This window comes from Podarcis pityusensis, assembly GCF_964106645.2.
Source record: "Podarcis pityusensis genome assembly, chromosome: 13".
Taxonomy (NCBI): Eukaryota; Metazoa; Chordata; class Lepidosauria; order Squamata; family Lacertidae; genus Podarcis; species Podarcis pityusensis.
This window is the reverse complement of record NC_138038.1, coordinates 54,087,478-54,103,649: the sequence shown is the minus strand read 5'-3', so window position 1 is coordinate 54,103,649 and position 16,172 is coordinate 54,087,478. Positions and strand designations below refer to the sequence as shown.

The following is a 16,172-nucleotide window of genomic DNA, read 5'->3' as shown; positions in this document are numbered from 1 at the left end:
ATGAGGGTAAATTGTTGTCTGTCTGGGGCCAAATTGATTCCAAGAAGCTCACGATAAGGGGCTTAGAACTGCTTCACAGCCACCTCAAAAGCCAGCCTGAGTTGATAAACAGCATTCTGCAATCATTAGCAATAATATGGAATGTCGAGTCCAAACACTCCAACCGTGCCCCAAAGCTCTGTATCCTCAGTGGTTTGGGATGGAATTTAAAACACTGGAAATGTTTTATTTGGGGGGAAACCCTATGAACACAATCACCACCAGGCTTTTAAATGTATGGCTGCAATGTTTCTGAAATGCAGGGAATCTCTTTATAGGATATTTCAAATGTTAGCTTTTGCACGAGGCCATTCACAGGTGCTTTCACTGCATACAAACTGTTCTAATCTCAGAAGGGTACTGTGACCCACAGACCAGGCAACAATATCTTGCTAAAAAATTGTTTTTAACCCAAACTCCCAAACCTGAACTATTTTATGGCAGCCAATAGCTCTAGAGTACAAAGCTTTTCAAACTGCTCACTGATAACAGTTAATACATGGGTAGTATAGCTGTGCTAGGACATAAAAAAAACCAACACAACCCAAACTGCAGTATTCGGCTGCATCTCTTGCGTTGCATTGATGCAAGTTAATGTTGAAATACCATTAATGTGGAAGGAAATGCTGTACCGTTACATTTAAAAGGTAGAGTTTCAGTTGTTTTAACTTTCTATTAAATGCACAGTGTGTGACCAGACCGTGGTTGTCGTTGTAACTGGTTTACTCTGTCTATGACTGGGAATATAGGCTAAAGCTTTTCTGTGCTTTGATAAGGACTTGAGTAGAGCACTGTTTGAACCATTTAGTCCAGACTTTGTCAACCCTCAGAGTGCCTACAACTCCCTTCAGCCCCAGCCAGGGACTTGTAGGCCAAAACACAGTGAGGGCAACAGGATGAGGAACATCCAACATCCTGTTTCCCAGCGGCCATCCAGGTGGCCCCTAAGCAGCTCACAGCAGCCCTCCCATTAACTTCTCCCCAGCCAGTGTCTGCTATTCAGAGACACTCCGCTCCAGCCAGGCTTCCCAAGCCAATCTGGGTGGCCATCATTTCAGTGACACAGTGGACCTACCATCCATTGATTTATCAATTCAGCCATTGCCACAACTTGTGGTGTTAATTCCCTGCAGTGTGTTCAGTTGAAGCTCTTCCTTTTGTTTATCCTGAATCTTAAAGGTAAAGGTAAAGGTACCCCTGCCCGTACGGGCCAGTCTTGACAGACTCTAGGGTTGTGCGCTCATCTCACTCTAGAGGCCGGGAGCCAGCGCTGTCCGCAGACACTTCCGGGTCACGTGGCCAGCGTGACAAAGCTGCTCTGGCAAACCGGCACCAGAGCAGCACACGGAAACGCCATTTACCTTCCTGCTATAAAGCGGTACCTATTTATCTACTTGCACTTAAGGGTGCTTTCGAACTGCTAGGTGGGCAGGAGCTGGGACCGAACGACGGGAGCTCACCCCACCACGGGGATCCTAGGCACTGAGGTTTTACCCACAGCGCCACCCGCGTCCCAACCTGAATCTTACTGCCCATCAAATGAACTGGGTGAGTCTTGAGACCAGGTGTTAGTGGGATAAAAAATAATCTCTTAACACTCGGACTCACAGTCACCCAATTAATATGAGGAGAGTGAGAAACGAGTCTTCATGGTGGGAGGGGGAATCAAGTCTCTGGGCACTTCCTGTTCATTAAGCATGCATCCAGATTTTCAGGGAAATTAGACGACCTAGGGGCTATTTAGGGAAGTGGGTGGCGCTGTGGTCTAAACCACAGAGCCTAGGGCTTGCCGATCGGAAGGTCGGCAGTTCAAATCCCCGCGACGGGATGAGCTCCCGTTGCTCAGTCCATGCTTCTGCCAACCTAGCAGTTCGAAAGCACGTCAAAGTCAAGTAGTTAAATAGGTACCACTGGCGGGGAAGATAAATGGTGTTTCCATGCGCTGCTCTGGTTCGCCAGAAGCGGCTTAGTCATGCTGGCCACATGACCCGGAAGCTGTACACCAGCTCCCTTGGCCAGTAAAGCGAGACGAACGCCACAACCCGAGAGTCGTCCGTGACTGGACCAAACGGTCAGGGGTCTCTTTACCTTTAGGGGCTATTTAATGAGCAATCCCTCTGGCTTTTTTTGTGGGGAGGCCAGATGACGGTGTGCCAAAGCTAATGGACTTCCCCGCCGCCACTTTCCTTGCCGCAAAAAGCCCAATTTGGGGTGGGGGAAGAGGCTTATTGCACAAGTCCTCCCATCTGATTACAGTCGTGCAGCCTGAATTTGCTGGTTTGTGACTGAGTACCACCCAGAAACAGCAACAGTCTGGGAGCACCGAGAGACCTTTTTGGCTTGGCACCAGCTGAGAAGAAGAGAGGCAGCGCCGGGACAGACAAGCAGCCGAGTGCTGTTGCTGCTGTCTCAGCATGGCAGAGATGTGAGCACGAGGAAGAGATCAAACTGGGAAGACCCGTGTGCCTACTGAGCTGCTCAGCAAGGGCTAAAAGGAACCTAGTGGGAAGTGCAGCTCAGATCTTTCCCCCAACAAATCCTACACGAGCCACGCAGAGAGGTGCAAACCACGTTCAGATGCAGCTCCTGTGTTGCGCCGCAGCTTGCCATGCCCAGGAACCCTTTCAGTGCCACTCCTGGACAGAGAAGTGAGCCCACAAACCCTTTGACAACAGCAAGCAGTTGGGTACATGCTCCTCTTTCTTATCACTGGTCCAGAATCATTGCACGCACACACACCCCACTATCCAGTTACCCTACCCAAATCACTTGCTGGGCCTTACTCTAGGCACACCACCTGCCTTGATGGCCATATACAGAACAGTAGCTAGCTTGGCCTCTGACTATGAGGAATAAATAAAGATGGAGTTGGCGGTGCAAACTTCACCTGTAATGAGGAGAGGCTCTTTTGGAATGAGTGACAGAGGCTGTGCAAAACCCGGAACAATTTAATAAGTTGGGGGCAGGTAGAATCTCGGGGTGTTGCAGACTTGAGGGTCAAGGAGGGGGAGTGACTTTGCAGTGGCTCGGGTGTCCTCCTTGGTTGGTCATTTCCGGAGGGTGATGCCTGGGGACTGCTCTTCAGCCCTGAGCAGCCTTCAATGTGGGGTTCCTCAGGGTTTGATTTTATCCCCTATGCCGTTCAGCATCTACAGAAAACTGCTGAGTGGGGTCATCCCCACATTGTCAGCAATATGCTGATAACACACAACTCTCCTTTACAATAAACTAAAGCCCAGTCCCGATAAAACTGAGGCACTGTTAGTGGGTGGTTCTCCAGACCAGATGGCGGGGAAGTTGCCTGCTCCTAATGGGGTTACACTGCCTCTGAAGGAGTGGGTGCCTAGCTTTGGGATACTTCTGGATCCACTGCTGTCGCTTGAGACTCAGGAGACCTGGCGTGGCTTCCCTCAGCTTCGTCTGGTGGCCCAGCTGTGCCCCTAACTCATGGGTAGGCAAACTAAGGTCCGTGGGCCAGATCAGGCCCAACTGCCTTCTGGATCCGGCCTGCGGACGGTCTGGGAATCACCTCGTGGATAGCCAATGCACGCGTTCTTTCCCTCTCCCTCACACGATGGCACTGGTGCCTCCTCCCTCCCTCCTCCTGGCTTCTCCCTGCCCTGCCTAGAGAAGGAAGGGGACTGGGATTTGTTGGTGCCAGCAGTAAGCAGCCCTTCTCTGGAGCCCTTTCGCATGCCACTCATCGTCCTGCCGCCACCAGCCCCTGCTGCTCGCAAGACACAGGTAAGCAGCCACCAGGGCTCATGGTGCTCTTGCATCATTTTTTCCCCAAAATATAGTCCGGCCCCCACAAGGTCTGATGGACAGTGGACCAGCCCCCTTCTGAAAAGGTTTGCTGACCCCTGCCCTAACTGGACAGGGGCAGCCTAACTTCTGCCTATGCTCTGGTAACCTCTAGGCTAGATTACAGCAGCACATTATATGTGGGGCTGCCTCTGAAGACGGTTCAGAAACTTCAGCGGCTGCAGGATTTTGCAGCCAGGTTGCTCACTGGCGCAAGAAGGTTCGATCCTGACACCGACCCTGACCCGACTGCACTGGCTCCCTATTCAAAGTGCTGGTTTCGACCTTTAAAGCCTTAAACGGCTCAGGACCGCGGTACCTCAAGGACCACCTCTCCCCATATGCTCCCCATATGAACCAACTGGGAACCTGAGATCATCCACTGAGGCCCTTCTCACGAGAACGGGGCCTTTTCTGCAGTGGCTCCCCATTTGTGGGATGCCCACGGAGGTCCGCCTGGCGCCTTCATTATACACCTTGAGGCACCAGGCAAAAACGTTCCTCTTCAACCAGGCCTTGGGCAGATCCAAGGCCTTTTAAATGTGTTTGGTGGGCGGCAGGGGGATGTTACTGGTTTGTTTTTGTTTTATTATGTTTGTTTTGTTTTATTACGTATTTTGTATTTTCCTTTTGTACTTTTATGTTGTGAATCGCCCTGGGATCTTCAGATGGTGTACAAATTTGAAAAAAAATCATAACAGATGGTTACGTTTTGGTTAGTTCAAGGTCTGACTGGGTTTTGCCATTTTTCTTATAAGATCCCTGCTGGATCCCGTCTAGTCCAGCACCCTGTTCTCACGGCGCCCAACTAGGTGCCCACTAAACACCCCACAAGCAAAATCTGAGCACACCTATGATGCCCAGGATGTGGTATTCCAAGGTATGCTCCCTCGGAGAGGGAAGGCAGGATACAGCCACGGGGGCTAGCAGCCAACGACACCCTTTATCCTCCAGGAATTCGTACAGGGATGCTTTAGTTGACATTCCTCCATTGAAGGGTTGGACTAGATGCCCCTTGGGGGGGGTCCTTTCCAACGCTCCCATTCCACGATGCCTTCTGTCCGCAGGCTAAACTCACCGAAGCTCCTGGGCGAAACGTTTTGAGATTCCGGCGAGGCTTGCCGGGCCTGGGGATGTTGCAACAAACGATGGCGCTTGCGCGCGAAAACTCCGCTGAAACGCAGCCGCTGTTTCCTGGTTTGGGCCCGTTCCTATTCTGCGACCGCCTGGGTTCTTACGGGGCTGAGGGTGTGTGGGACGGGGGGCGCCTCTTGGGCTGCCCGACCCCCCCCCTCCTCCCGTGGGGCGGGGATCCGGCCCCGCCTGGCTCGGAGCGCCGGGTGGCTGTTCGTAGCTGGGGACGCGGAGCGGGAAGCGTGGGAAATTTCTCCGCCCGGTTCCCAGCGCCGATCTGCGCCCGATCCCGCGCCGGCTTCCGCCTCCGGAGCCCCCTTGGCCCGGGCGGCCTCCTCTTCTTCCTCCTCCTCCTCCTCCGGCTCTCCGCCTCCTCCGCCTCCGCCTCCTCTTGCGCGCTGAGCTCAGACGCTGCCGGGCCGCGGCGAGCTGTCAGCGATCGGGGCGGAGCGCGCCTCTCGGGCAGGGGAAGGAAGGCAGGCAGGGGCCGAGCCGCAGCCGGTGCTGGCGAGAAGAATGGCGGCCGGCGGCGGAGCTCGGGCACCAGCGGAGGCGGCGGCGGCCCCGGCAGCAGCAGGTGCGCCCCGGAGGCTCCGCGGGAGCGAAGGATGCGCCCTGCGGCTGGGCTGGAGGGCTCCCAGCGCGGCGCCGAGGGCCAGCCTTGCGCGCGGGGCCTGGCGGGGGCCGGAGGGCCACAGGCGCGGGGGGGGGCGGATGGAGCACCGGGGGTGGGCGGCGTTGCGGGGGTAACCGAGGTGTGGGGCTAGCGGGGGACGCGATGGGGCGGGAGGCGTGGTCTCTTGGCCACCGGCGGGGGAGGCTGGGTTCGGGGCTGGGGGCGCGGCTGGGGCCGGCCGGAGCCACGTGGGGCGCTTGGCCAGGGGGTGGCTGGATGTGTGGGGCTGAGCTTGGCAGCTGGGGCGGGGGAACGGCGAGATTCTCCTGCGTGGGTGCAGCTCTGAAATGGTCCCTATTCTGCCGGGAAGCTGGAGGACAAAGGCTGGGGTTTGTGGGTGGCAGAAGAGCCGGAGCCCAGTTGTAGGGGGTGTCTGGGTGAGGCAGGGGGCTGGCTGTGGGTGATCTCACTTGACTGCTTGAGAAGGGGGTCAAGGAAGGGGCGCCTCCAGTTGTCCCCAACCCCCTGGGTTGGGATTGGTGCAAGGGGCAGCAATAAGCTTGATGTAGAAAAGTGGGGGGAGTTCACCCCTTCGTAGTCCTTTTGAGGGTCTCTTTAGAGAATGCAGAGGTATACAATCGTAGCTGTGGAAGGGACACCAAGGGTCATCTAGTCCAACCCGCTGAAACACAGGAATCGCAGTTAAATAATCTGTGAGATGAGGGTGCTAGCTAGCCAATGTGGGTGGGGGTGCTTGTTTGCGCTGTGTGGGGAGGGGGTGGGGAGAAGGGAGGAGAAAACCAGTGGATCCTGGATGAGAGAGGGTGAGGGATGTGTGGGGCCTGTGGGGGATGCGTCAGGTGTAAAGTGGGTCATATAGGCAGGGGGTGGGCCCTGAGGGTAGGGGGCTGCCTTCTGTGCCTCTGCACCCCGGCCTTCTTAAACACCCACCTCCCCACCTGCTGCCTCTCCAGGTCTGATCCCAGTCCTCACGCGTCCTGATCTGAGCCCCCCAGGCCAAAAACTCTAACGCTGTTGCCACTCAACGCTCCAAAGATGAACAAGGAAGCCACAGAGGTTTCTGGTGAGTTGTTGGGTGCTGGATCCGTTCCTGTCTTTCCTCCGTCCTTCTCCCATTCCAAAGAGACCCAGGAATCCTGGCTCCCCAATGCTTCCCTGGGCTCTCTTTCCTGTTCATGGAGCCCTCCCCGCCAAGTCTGGATTGTGCCCCTTGCCCCAATTATATCTCCCCGAGGGCCTGTGTGGAAGAGACCGTCCCCTGCCTCCCACTCTCCATGCAGAACGGAGAGCGGCAGGGCCTTTTCAGTGCTGGCACCCATGCTTTGTTGCCTAGTGGTTTGGCCACTCACTTTGAAATCAATTTTGTCACCAGGCTCCTTCACCCAGGAAGGTGCTTCTGGGCTGCCGTGTTTGAATTTTTGCTGGCCAACCATGTGGCCTGGTGCTTTATAAATTTTATTTAAAATCGGCTGTGGATATTTTGGTTGGGTTTTTCCATGTCTGTGTGTGTGTTCCATATGTATTTATTTTTAGCATGCACACATGGTTTGGAGCACTGGTCAAAAAGGCGACTTGTGGGTTTTTTTTAAAGCAAGCAAGCAAGTGGGGTCCCTCTCCAAAACTAGCAAGAGGACCCTAAGACTTCTCATCCCATGCCTGCACCTTTGCAAGGGCTACAGGAGGCCCTGCCAACAAAACAAAACCCTGGCACAGCCTTCCATCATGGCCTGGCGCCGTCAGCAATTCTGTGCCCCAGAACACCTGAATTCTGCCACGCTGGGGAAGACCGTCCTTAACATATTGGGGTGAAAGGGTCTTTTATCCCAGCTCTTTCCTCTCTCCCCTGCTGGGTTCCTATCAGCAAGAGTTTTGGGTGGAGGTGAACATTCAGAAACAGGATGCTGGGCGCTGGGGCAACCACTCCCCTCGGTTCCCCTGGGATCTGCGGCCCCCACCTCTCGCCCAACTGCCCCCTCCAGGAGAAGTCCAGGAGCCTGTCTTCCCTCTCGCCACCCCTTCCCTGCCCAGCGTAGGTCTCACCCTCCGCCTGCCTCGCCCCTTCCAGAGAACAACCACCACCTGAAGGTTTTCCTGCCCAAGAAGCTGGTGGAATGCGTTCCCAAGTGTCCCGCCTTGCCCAAGGAGCGACTGCGCTGGAACACCAACGAGGTATTTTATGGATAGTTAAATTGATATTTTATTTAAAGATTTTCATTTATAAAGGAATAAAATGAAAAAAGAAAATTTAAAAAAATGTGGAGGGGGGAAGAGAGAATGGAAATGAATGTGCAAAAAGCACAGCATAATGCATTAAGTAAATTACATTGCTATAGGTTATTATATAATATATTATTATTATTAAAGGTAAAGGTAAAGGGACCCCTGACCATTAGGTCCAGTCGTGACCAACTCTGGGGTTGTGGCGCTCATCTCGCTTTACTGGCCGAGGGAGCCGGCGTACAGCTTCCGGGTCATGTGGCCAGCAGGACTAAGCCGCCTCTGGCGAACCAGAGCAGCGCACGGAAACGCCGTTTACCTTCCCACCAGAGCAGTATCTATTTATCTACTTGCACTTTGACGTGCTTTCAGACTGCTAGGTTGGCAGGAGCAGGGACCGAGCAACGGGAGCTCACCCCGTCAAGGGGATTCGAACCGCCAACCTTCCGATCGGCAAGTCCTAGGCTCTGTGGTTTAACCCACAGCGCCACCCGCGTCCCATTCTTCTTCTTCTTCTTCTTCTTCTTCTTCTTCTTCTTATCCTAATCTATGCATGGTTACTAATACGGTTACTAAGAGCCCTTTGCCTTCTGTATGAACTCTTTCCAGATATCAGTATACTTGTCCAAACAAAGTCTACGCCTACAGGCAATCCATTCAAACATTGCAGTTGTTATCACTGTTATCAATCCATCGATTAACAGGAATCTTGTCTTCATTCTTCCAGTTCATCAGTATCAATCTCTTGGCAGTCATTAGGGCTTGTAGAATTCACAGAGTCTGTGACCACCTGGGGATGCTACGTATTCCTATTTACTCCTTAGAATATTTTTATCCCTAAGTTTTTTTCTAAGATAGGGTTTGGCTAACTGAAGGCCAGGAATGGGCAAGCTTTTCTAAGTTGAAGGCCAGGAATGGGCGGGGCCAGGGGCAAAAAATGGGCAGGGCAATGTTTGGAAATCCTTACTTTTGTACAGTGGTCTTGTTCCTGCACAGACCCCTCTCTGTCACTGGTCCAGACAGTCAAGAGGCATGATCAGTAATCCAGCCCAGTGGCTACACTTAGCAGCACTGATGACAGGAGGTGGGGGTAGCCTGGGCAGAGCTCTGAGGGCCACATGGAGAGGATTGTAGGCCAGGGGTGGCACTGTGGGTCAAACCATAGAGCCTAGGGCTTGCCAATCAGAAGGTCGGTGGTTCGAATCCCTGCGACGGGGTGAGCTCCCGTTGCTCGGTCCCTTCTCCCGCCAACCTAGCAGTTCGAAAGCACGTCAAAGTGCAAGTAGGTAAATAGGTACCACTCTGGTGGGAAGGTAAACGGTGTTTCCGTGCACTGCTCTGGTTTGCCACATGACCCAGAAGTTGTACGCCGGCTCCCTCGGCCAGCAAAGCGAGATGAGCGCCGCAACCCCAGAGTTGTCCACGACTGGACCTAATGGTCAGGGGTCCCTTTACCTTTATTTGGGCCTGAAGTTCCTGGCCCCTGCCTTAAGGACACAATATTGGGAGTAGGACATGGAAATAGTAGCTCATGCATTAACAGCAGTTAAGATGGTGGATTTTGAAAATGCACCACACACACACACACACCCTCCATAGATTCTTGGTCATCGGAAGTTTGGGAAATATGCCATTTATGGTTTAAGCTGACAAACTTGATAAGGGTAAAAGAAGGCAGACGAGAAGGCAACAACGTCAGCGGGAAGCGGAGTTTGTTTATTTGTTTTGAACGGAATAACAAGCTTTAGCAAACCCACATTTAATATTTAGCTTATTTCTAAAAATACCTGCGTAGCACAACTTCATTTTTAAAAAATCAGAGCGCTTAACAATATAGAATAAATTGTTGCTGGCATCTGTCTGTCTCAAGAGACAGTGGAGTTCGCCTCCTGGGGTGAGGTCAAACCTCTGTGTTGACAGCACCAAAGTGGCCTCCCTGGGGTGCAAGCCTGGGCGGTGTGTCTGGGGGTCCCGGGCTGCCCAGATGACAAGACCCCCGTCTTGGCTTTGCTGGTGTGGTCCAAAGGAAAGCAGACCAGGACGTTGGGCACCAGCTTGGCTGCAGGAGCTGCTGGACGGAGGCGTACAAGGCATCATCCAACAGTCTTAGGGACCCCTCTCTGGATTTCCATAGGGTTTACCCCTGTACCTTTTCTTCTCCCGAAGGTATCGCACAAGGCAGCAGAGGTTTAGAATAAGGTTTTCCTTTTCCTGGATGGGCTCCCTTCCAAGATTGATAAGCCCCATCAGACCCTCACTTCCCTCCGCAGCATGTACAGAAAGCACATTACTGACACATTACATGTACAGAAAGCACATTCTTTAAGCAGAGGCTTGACAACCATATGTCAGGAGTGCTCTGATGGTGTTTCCTGCTTGGCAGGGGGTTGGACTCGATGGCCCTTGTGGTCTCTTCCAACTCTATGATTCTATGATTCTATGACCCTTAGATTGAGGTCATATTACGGGGACAGACAACATATTACAGAACATGTTTTCTTAAGTAGTCTGCATAAGCCTTTTCCCCCCCAAGCAGAATTTGGAAGGTCAATAAAGAAGGTGGCCAGGCTGCAGGTTTTCATAGAATCCTAGTTGGAAGGGTCCCCCAGCGGTCATCTAGTCCAACCCACTGCGGTGCAGGAATCACAGTTGCTGAGAGGCGACTGAGACTGTGGGCTGATGTTTCCATCTCTGCCTCTGGAATGCATCATTGTTTTATTTCATAACGGGGAGTGTTTTGGTTTTCTGATTCTGTTGTCCAGCTGGATTGTGGGCGGGTCGCCCTGGGCTCCCTTTGGGGAGGAAGGGTGCGGTGAAAACACCACAAAGAAAGCAGTTTCCACCCCGAGAAGCAAATTAAATAATTATAGCAAATGCACAAAGGGGAGCGAGTAGAAGCAGGAAGTTTAAATCCTAAAAAAAAAAAATGAAATCAGAATATTTTATGAATCACAAATATATGGCAACGTTCGAAGCTTCCGGAACACACCCGTGAGCATGGACCAGGGGTTGGGGACGTTATTGCTTTGTAAACCTTGACCACTGCCATCCAAACCTGGAAAGGGCAGGTAGCAAGGGCAAATGGCCGGACCTCAGCTGAGATCCTGCAGAGAAGAGGTGAAGCTGAATATTGGAAGGACAGATAAAAGGAATTCCTTCTTAGAATCATAATTGTAGAGTTGGGAGGGCATCTAGGGGTCATCTAGTCCAACCCCCTTCCATGCAGGAATATCAACTAGATCATACATGACAGATGGACACCCAACCTCTTCTTTTAAAACTCCAATGAAGGAGGCTCCAAGGGTGTCTGTTTCCGGTGTCGACTGGCTCTTGCTGTCAGACAGTTTTCCCTGATGTTTAGAGTCTCCTTTCTCGTGACTTGATCCTATTAGTTCGCGTCCTACACTCCGGAGCAGCTCATAGCTGCTCTTGCGTTCGGATCCCGCTTGCGGGTTTCTTGCCGGCATCTGGGGACAGGATCCTGGATAAGGTGGGTGAAATGTACTCGGAGTCGAGAGTGGATTTCATGCTCTTTATTCAGCTCATAGTGGTGAGGAGGAATGGAAGTTTCCCCAAAGTATCTGCTTTATATACATTATTTACACAATGGGCTGCACGTGATTGGCTAATTCCGGGATTCTCCTATAGGCCAATCAGGTTGTGGATTCACTTCCATCTGGAGCTGGATTGGGTGGCTCCTGCGGACCAATCATACTGCTGCATTGTTCTAGGACCAATCAGACTGCTGCATTCTGAATCCTATTGTTCTAGGACCAATCAGACTGCTGCATTTTAGATCCTATTGTTCTAGGACCAATCAGACTGCTGCATTTTGGATCCTATTGTTCTAGGACCAATCAGATTGCTCCATTTTGGATCCTATTCAAGTCAGTACATAACAGTGGGTCACTGGCCTGAGGGTCCCAGGACTTGCAAAGGTGTTTTTTTTTTTAATTATTGTTAAATGTATAACAAACAACACCTGATCAGTAACAGGTCAGCCTGTCCCCTCCAGATTGTGACCGTTTCCTATCATCACCTCTTCACATAAACTGATGTGCTCCTTAGTGCATGGGTAGGCAAACTAAGGCCCGGGGGCCGGATCCTGCCCAATCGCCTTCTAAATCCAGCCTGCGGACGGTCTGGAAATCAACATGTTTTTACATGAGTAGAATGTGTCCTTTTATTTAAAATGCATCTCTGGGTTATTTGTGGGGCGTAGGAATTCGTTCCTTCCTGCCCAAGAAAATATAGTTTGGCCCCCCACAAGGTCTGAGGGACAGTGGACCGGCCCCCTGCTGAAAAAGTTTGCTGACCCCTGTCTTAGTGAGTGCAAAGGGCTTCCCAACAGCACCAAGTAAACAAGGCCAGTCTCTGCTCGCTGGGGAAAAGGGCTCCCCTGTCTTCTTCTTGGGGGTGTCAGCAACTGCCACAGCCGGAGACAGGCCACTGGGTGTGGCGGAGCTGTACCAAAATAAGTTTTGCTTTGGGGAGATCTGGTGGACGGGCGTCGTTCACATTAACTGCCCTGTTTTGAAATGGGGAGGATATACCTGCCAGGTGGTATAACCTGCTATAGAACCTCTGGGGGATGATGATGATTTTAATTATAATTCTCAGGTTCCATTTAGGAACGGCTTCCCGTAAAATACCTCTAGGCGGTTTTTGCGGTAAATGCCATCAAGAATTAAAACAAAACCAGTTTCATACATGTGAACAATTAAAAACTGCATCTGTGCAAACAGAGCACATCCGTCTGCGAAAACAGTTTGAAATCCAATACAGATTCTTAAGACGGAGATAAACATCGCCACTGAAAAGCCTTTGTCCTTCCTTCCTTGACTGGTTTTTACAAAAGAAATAAAACGACTCTGGTGCGCTTATACCGGAGAAAGCGGAGAGAGTAAAGTTTTTCTCTCATAACACTAGAACTCATGGAGCTGAATGCTGGAAGATTCAGGACAGATTTGTTTATTTATTAAAGTCCTTCTTCATGCAGTGCAGAGTTAGACTATGGAACTCCCTGCCACAGGAAGAGGCTTTAAAAGAGGATTCATGGAGGAGGAGAGGGCTATGGACGGCTTCTAGCCACAGTGAAGGATGTGTTCTGCCTCCACAGTCAGAGATGATCCTTAGGTACCAGTTTCTGGAAACGGCAGGAGGGGAGTCCCTCTATAGTCATATGAGAGCAGGATGCTGGGCTGGATCCAGGAGGCGCTTTTTAAAAAAAACAAAAAACCAATTTTTAAAAATTGATTTTCCACATTTATAACAGATATAACATATTAAAAACACAAAACAAAACATCTTACAATACTAAAAGAAAGAAAGGAAAAAAACAGTTTAAACGGTCATCACTTCCAAAATCTGTTAGCTTTCATTGTGGTCTGACTTCCTCCATTCCCCCCTAACTGAATTTCATTGTATCTCCTTTGTAACAGTTCTTCAAAATCCTCTTTCTAATACAATTAACTCCTTCAGCTATCTATCTTCATCTCTTTTCTTTTTTGACTCAAATCCATATTAGTATACAACATTCTTATTCCAATCCTAGGCCTATCAGATACTTGAAAGTATCTTCTAATTATCTTATATTACAATATTTCGCTAAATAGTCTTTAAATTTCTTCCAATCTTCTTGGTACTCCTCTTTCTGATCGCGGATTCTCCCAGTCAGTCCGGCCACCTCCAAAAACTCCAGCATCTTCATCTGCCATTCGTCTACCGTTGGTATTTCTTGAGATTTCCAATTTCTTGCTAATAGCAGTCTTGCTGCTGTAGTGGCATACAAAAATAATCTAACCTCTTTTTTGGGTAATTCCAATCCTATTATTCCAAGTAAAAAGGCTTCTGGTTTCTTAACAAATGGATTTTCCAACATTTTTTTCAACTCATTATAAATCTTTCCCCAGAAGTCCTTAACCTTAGGACACTTCCACCACATGTGGTACAAGGTGCCTTCTTTTTCTTTACACTTATCATCCGTATGATAAATCTTTGCTAATTTTACCGGCGTTAGGTACCACCTATACATCATTTCCATAATGTTTTCCAGAAGGCGCTTCTTATCTTCTTTCGCCCTGCGATCCTGTGAGGTGAATTGTGTGGGGTTACGGCTGCCTTGTGGGGAGACGTGAGATGCTTACCTTTGGCCTGATGGGTGTCTTGGCGTTTGACTTTCCGTCGTATGGTCCCGCGATGGTTTCTGTCATTCAGAAGTCCTGTGTGGGTTCCCGTCTCCTAAGAACAGCTGGGTTCCTGGCAGAGTGGCGTTTGTCTGATCCAGCCCCAAACTCCCTCTTTTTTTCTGTCGTAGGAGATCGCTTCCTACTTGATCACCTTTGAGAAACATGAAGAGTGGCTCTCGTGTTCCCCCAAGACCAGGTAGGTGTGTGTGAGGCGGGGTCATGCCTCTGACGCTGGGACATTTTGGGGGACATCTACGTGGGGCAGGGGATGTAGCCGCACCTCAGCTCTGTGCCAGAGATGAGAATCCCACACGGAGGAGGCAAACTTGCTGCACAGTGGCTTCTAGCCTGGACTGATGCCGGAAAGTGATTTGTTTTTGTTCAAATACCCTTACTCCGTCTCCAAGGCTCTGGCCTGGCTGCTTTTGTCTTAACCATGGTTCTCCCCCTGCAAAACCTTTGTTTTTAAATCTCATTTATTGCATTTATATCACACTAAAAGAAAAATAACCGTGCAACTTTTATAAGGCATCTGAAGGCCGCCTTGTGGGGGGAAGTTTTTAGTGTTTGATGTTTTGTTTTGTTCTTATATCTGTTGGAAGCCGCCCAGAGTGGCTGGGGCAACCCATCCAGATTGGGGGGGTGGTGGTATATAAATAATAAATTTATTTATTTATTATTATTATAGTTACAGGTAGGTAGCCGTGTTGGTCTGCCGTAGTCGAAACAAAATTAAAAAATTCCTTCCAGTAGAACCTTAGAGACCAACTAAGTTTGTTATTGGTATGAGCTTTCGTGTGCAAGCACACTTCTTCAGATACACTGAAACAGAAGTCACCAGACCCTTATCTGGTGCAGCTGTCCTAGCGTGAGTTTTCGCGGCTGTGCCAGTAGCTCTGGCGCAAGTGCCTCGGCCCCGATTGATCTGCTTATTGTATTTCTGTGCTGCTTTCCGTTCAAATGAATCCCAACGCAGCCGAGAAACAACAGAAACACAGCAGGCCATCATAAGCACAGTGTAAATCATGTGCCATCAGCGAAACGGTCTATGGAACGCTGTTAACGAACCAGCAGCTGTAAAAGAGTAGGCCAAACGTCACAATTACAGCACTTGGCAAATCGATATGGCAAATCTGTGCATCGTCATGGTTTAGAGCGCTGGACTAGGACCTGGGGGAGAGCAGGGTTCGAATTCTCACCGAGCCATGAAGCTCCCTGCATTTTATTTTATTTACAGTGGTGCCTCGCAAGACGAAATTAATTCGTTCCGTGAATTTTTTTGTCTAGCGAATTTTTCGTCTTGCGAAGCACGAAATCCCATAGGAATGCATTGAAAATCAATTAATGCGTTCCTATGGTCAAAAAAAGTCCAAACAAAGCCAAATTTGGTACAACAAGAGTTTATTAAGTGCTCTTTAAAGTCACACATACTGTAAAGAGCATTTCAAAATTCAAACCCAGATTTTTTTTTTAAAAAACAGCAGAGTTGCCCAATGGTCACAGAAAATCATAAAAATGCAGAAAAAAACACGCAAGCTTCCAGATTCTTGCAAACCCCTCCCCAACTGTTCCCCCAGCCACCCAGCACACAGAAATTCAAATCCAGAATTTTTTTTTAAAAAACAGCAGAGTGGCCCAATGGTCACAGAAAATCATAAAAATTCAGAAAAAAACACACAAGCTTCCAGATTCTTGCAAACCCCTTCCCAACACCAAGTCCTTGAATTCCAAACACCCCAACCCAAAATCCAAAACCCCCCAAAAAAGTTTTAAAAGCTTAACTTACCAAATGGCTGCAAAAGAAGTTTTGGAAAAGCTTCAAAAATCACCAAAGTCTTTAAAAACCTCAAAAAAGGCTACTATGTACACTGCGTTCTATGAGTTGCTCCTCGAAGTCAAGTCGCAACTGTATTAACGGTGTTAAGAAAAAGGAAACAAACTTGCAAGATGTTTTCGTCTTGTGAAGCAAGCCCATAGGGAAATTCGTCTTGCGAAGCAGCTCAAAAAACGGAAAACCCTTTCGTCTAGCGAGTTTTCCGTCTTGCGAGGCATTCGTCTTGCGGGGCACCACTGTATTTTTTTTACAATATGCTAAGCTCCCTGCATTTGAGCTTGGGCCAGTCTCTTAGCTTCACCTGCCTCACAGGATTGTC

At 49.9% G+C, this 16,172-nt stretch overlaps 1 protein-coding gene and 1 long non-coding RNA gene across 10 annotated transcripts in view; one reads left to right on the top strand and one right to left on the bottom strand.

Annotated features, from left to right (window-relative positions):
- Positions 1–871: 871 nt before the first annotated feature.
- Positions 872–4,031, bottom strand: LOC308462424. The gene is made up of 2 exons (XR_013979141.1): positions 1,558–4,031; positions 872–1,205 (listed from the first exon to the last, which is right to left on the bottom strand). It is a non-coding gene; the product is annotated as an uncharacterized lncRNA (long non-coding RNA).
- Positions 4,032–4,462: 431 nt separating this feature from the next.
- The window catches only part of CAMTA2 (calmodulin binding transcription activator 2), a 57,468-nt gene continuing 45,758 nt past the window's right edge, over positions 4,463–16,172 (top strand). For 3 of the 9 annotated variants that reach the window (XM_080979620.1, XM_080979617.1, XM_080979613.1), the window contains exons 1-4: positions 5,377–5,554; positions 6,568–6,677; positions 7,680–7,783; positions 14,148–14,215. In XM_080979620.1, coding sequence (XP_080835746.1) covers positions 6,650–6,677; positions 7,680–7,783; positions 14,148–14,215 — 200 coding nt within the window. In that variant the 5' untranslated portion in view covers positions 5,377–5,554; positions 6,568–6,649. Of the gene's footprint in view, positions 4,559–4,911; positions 5,041–5,374; positions 5,555–5,922; positions 6,031–6,567; positions 6,678–7,679; positions 7,784–14,147; positions 14,216–16,172 lie in introns of those variants that run through there. The other 6 variants (XM_080979614.1, XM_080979615.1, XM_080979619.1 and 3 more) reach the window with 6 other exon arrangements.